Source organism: Aplysia californica, unplaced genomic scaffold (genome assembly GCF_000002075.1).
Source record: "Aplysia californica isolate F4 #8 unplaced genomic scaffold, AplCal3.0 scaffold00165, whole genome shotgun sequence".
Classification (NCBI taxonomy): Eukaryota; Metazoa; Mollusca; class Gastropoda; order Aplysiida; family Aplysiidae; genus Aplysia; species Aplysia californica.
Window position 1 is genome coordinate 286863 of NW_004797435.1, and position 1729 is coordinate 288591.

The 1729-nt window shown below is 39.3% G+C and overlaps 1 protein-coding gene across 1 annotated transcript in view; it reads left to right on the forward strand.

The window, feature by feature from the left end:
* The window catches only part of LOC106011703 (synaptotagmin-17), a 5514-nt gene extending 4446 nt beyond the window's left edge, over positions 1–1068 (forward strand). The window contains exon 4 of the mRNA XM_013082233.2: positions 1064–1068. Within this exon, the coding sequence (XP_012937687.1) occupies positions 1064–1068 (5 nt within the window). The remainder of the gene's footprint in view (positions 1–1063) is intronic.
* Positions 1069–1729: the final 661 nt, after the last annotated feature.

Sequence of the window (1729 nt, forward strand, 5' to 3'; positions counted from 1 at the left end):
CACACACACACACACACACACACAGCAAAGCGCCTATCCGCTACACCATAGACGTTAGTGGGCCCCGTACAACATCTTAAATGGCATAACCGAGTTGAAAGAAAAGGATCACCAAACCAACAAAATACAACAAGAGGCAGTTTTTTCCTGGTCTTCTGCTCATGCGCTCGACTTCTAATTAAAATAAACCTACGAGAAAATGAAAGGCGCATGACCGGCCAACTTTTCATTATTCCCTGGCCGGAAGCACTGTTCTACCTGAGACCAAGCGTCGTTACACAGCATCTTTATAATAAGGCAGTGAGATTACGACCAAGCTTGAGGTAAAACAAAATTGTCTAGCTTTAAAAAAAAAGAGGGGGGGGGGGGGTCATTAATCTTAATAGATGGAATATCTTCCAACCTTAAAAAAGGAAAAGGTTTTGACAAATTACTTGTTAAGGTTTACACGCACGTCTATTTTGACTTACGGTCTGTGATAATATATGAGTAAAAGAAGCACATCAATACAATAACGATCATATAGAGGAGAGAAGAAGCAAGAATAGGCGAAAACAACAGAGGGAAAGAAATGAAGCAGGACCCACCAGAGGCACCTTCCAAACACCAGCGTGTGACATGAAAAGTAGATTATGTTATGAAACAAGGCTAAACCAAAACTACACTCTGGTAAATGATTATACGGCAACATAAGCGAACATGCAAACATAGGAAAAATGCACATCTGCCAATTTTACAAACCAACCCCTCTCCCAAAACAACAACAAAACAACAAAAACAACAACAACAAAACAAACAACAACAACAACAACAAACAAAACAAACAAATAAAAACAAAACAAAACAAATAAACCAAGCTCTTCCTCGGCGGCGAGTCAAGATGGTGGGCACTGGCCAAGTAACCCCCATCAGAACCCTTCACACACACTTTCCTGCATTCAGTAAATTCAAAGCATACCTGCAGCAATCATGTGAGAGATTTAGTAAAGACCTCTGATATGTACAGACACAATTCTAATTGTGGGCTTCGCTCTCATTTTATTCCCAAATCTGGCCTCTTCAGCCTAGACAAGTTCGTGAATTGCATACTCCAAAACAGAAAAAAAACCCACCAATCCTTAGATACCCAGATCCTTAAAACATTACTATAAAGTACGTTTTTACGTGCTGTAAATGCACTGAACTGAAAAAGAAAGACCATATCATTATGCTTTTTAATCATCATCATCGACATCATTGTCATTGAAATGGAGAATAAAAACGGTTGAGACTTGGTAGATGTAGGATTTCCAAAAGGTCTATCTATTATATATTTGGCAACTTGGAAACACACGTGTTACTTTTCCCAGAAAACCACGAAAGCTACAGAGTAGAACGTTAGCAAGTACCTGCAAAAACATAGATAGGTCCCCATGACGGAGCCCTACTTTTGATTTATTCATTTCCTGAATTCAGAAAAATATATTTGACAAAAAGTTTCCGTCCTTCTTTGGCGTTTGTGATTATTCCACTGAAAGACGAAACAAATCTGCGTAGCTGTCTTCCACAGCAGAAGCGCCGGAAGTGATATTTCGCGAAGCGCATTTTGTTTCGAGAGTATAGATCTAGACCTTAATTTCTTGCATCTCTCAAGATGTATTGCTCCATTCCAGTAGAGTGTAAATATTATAGTGGGCCAATGACTTTCAGTTGATGTTAATGCACCGATCATTCCTTTCATCGAAAGCGG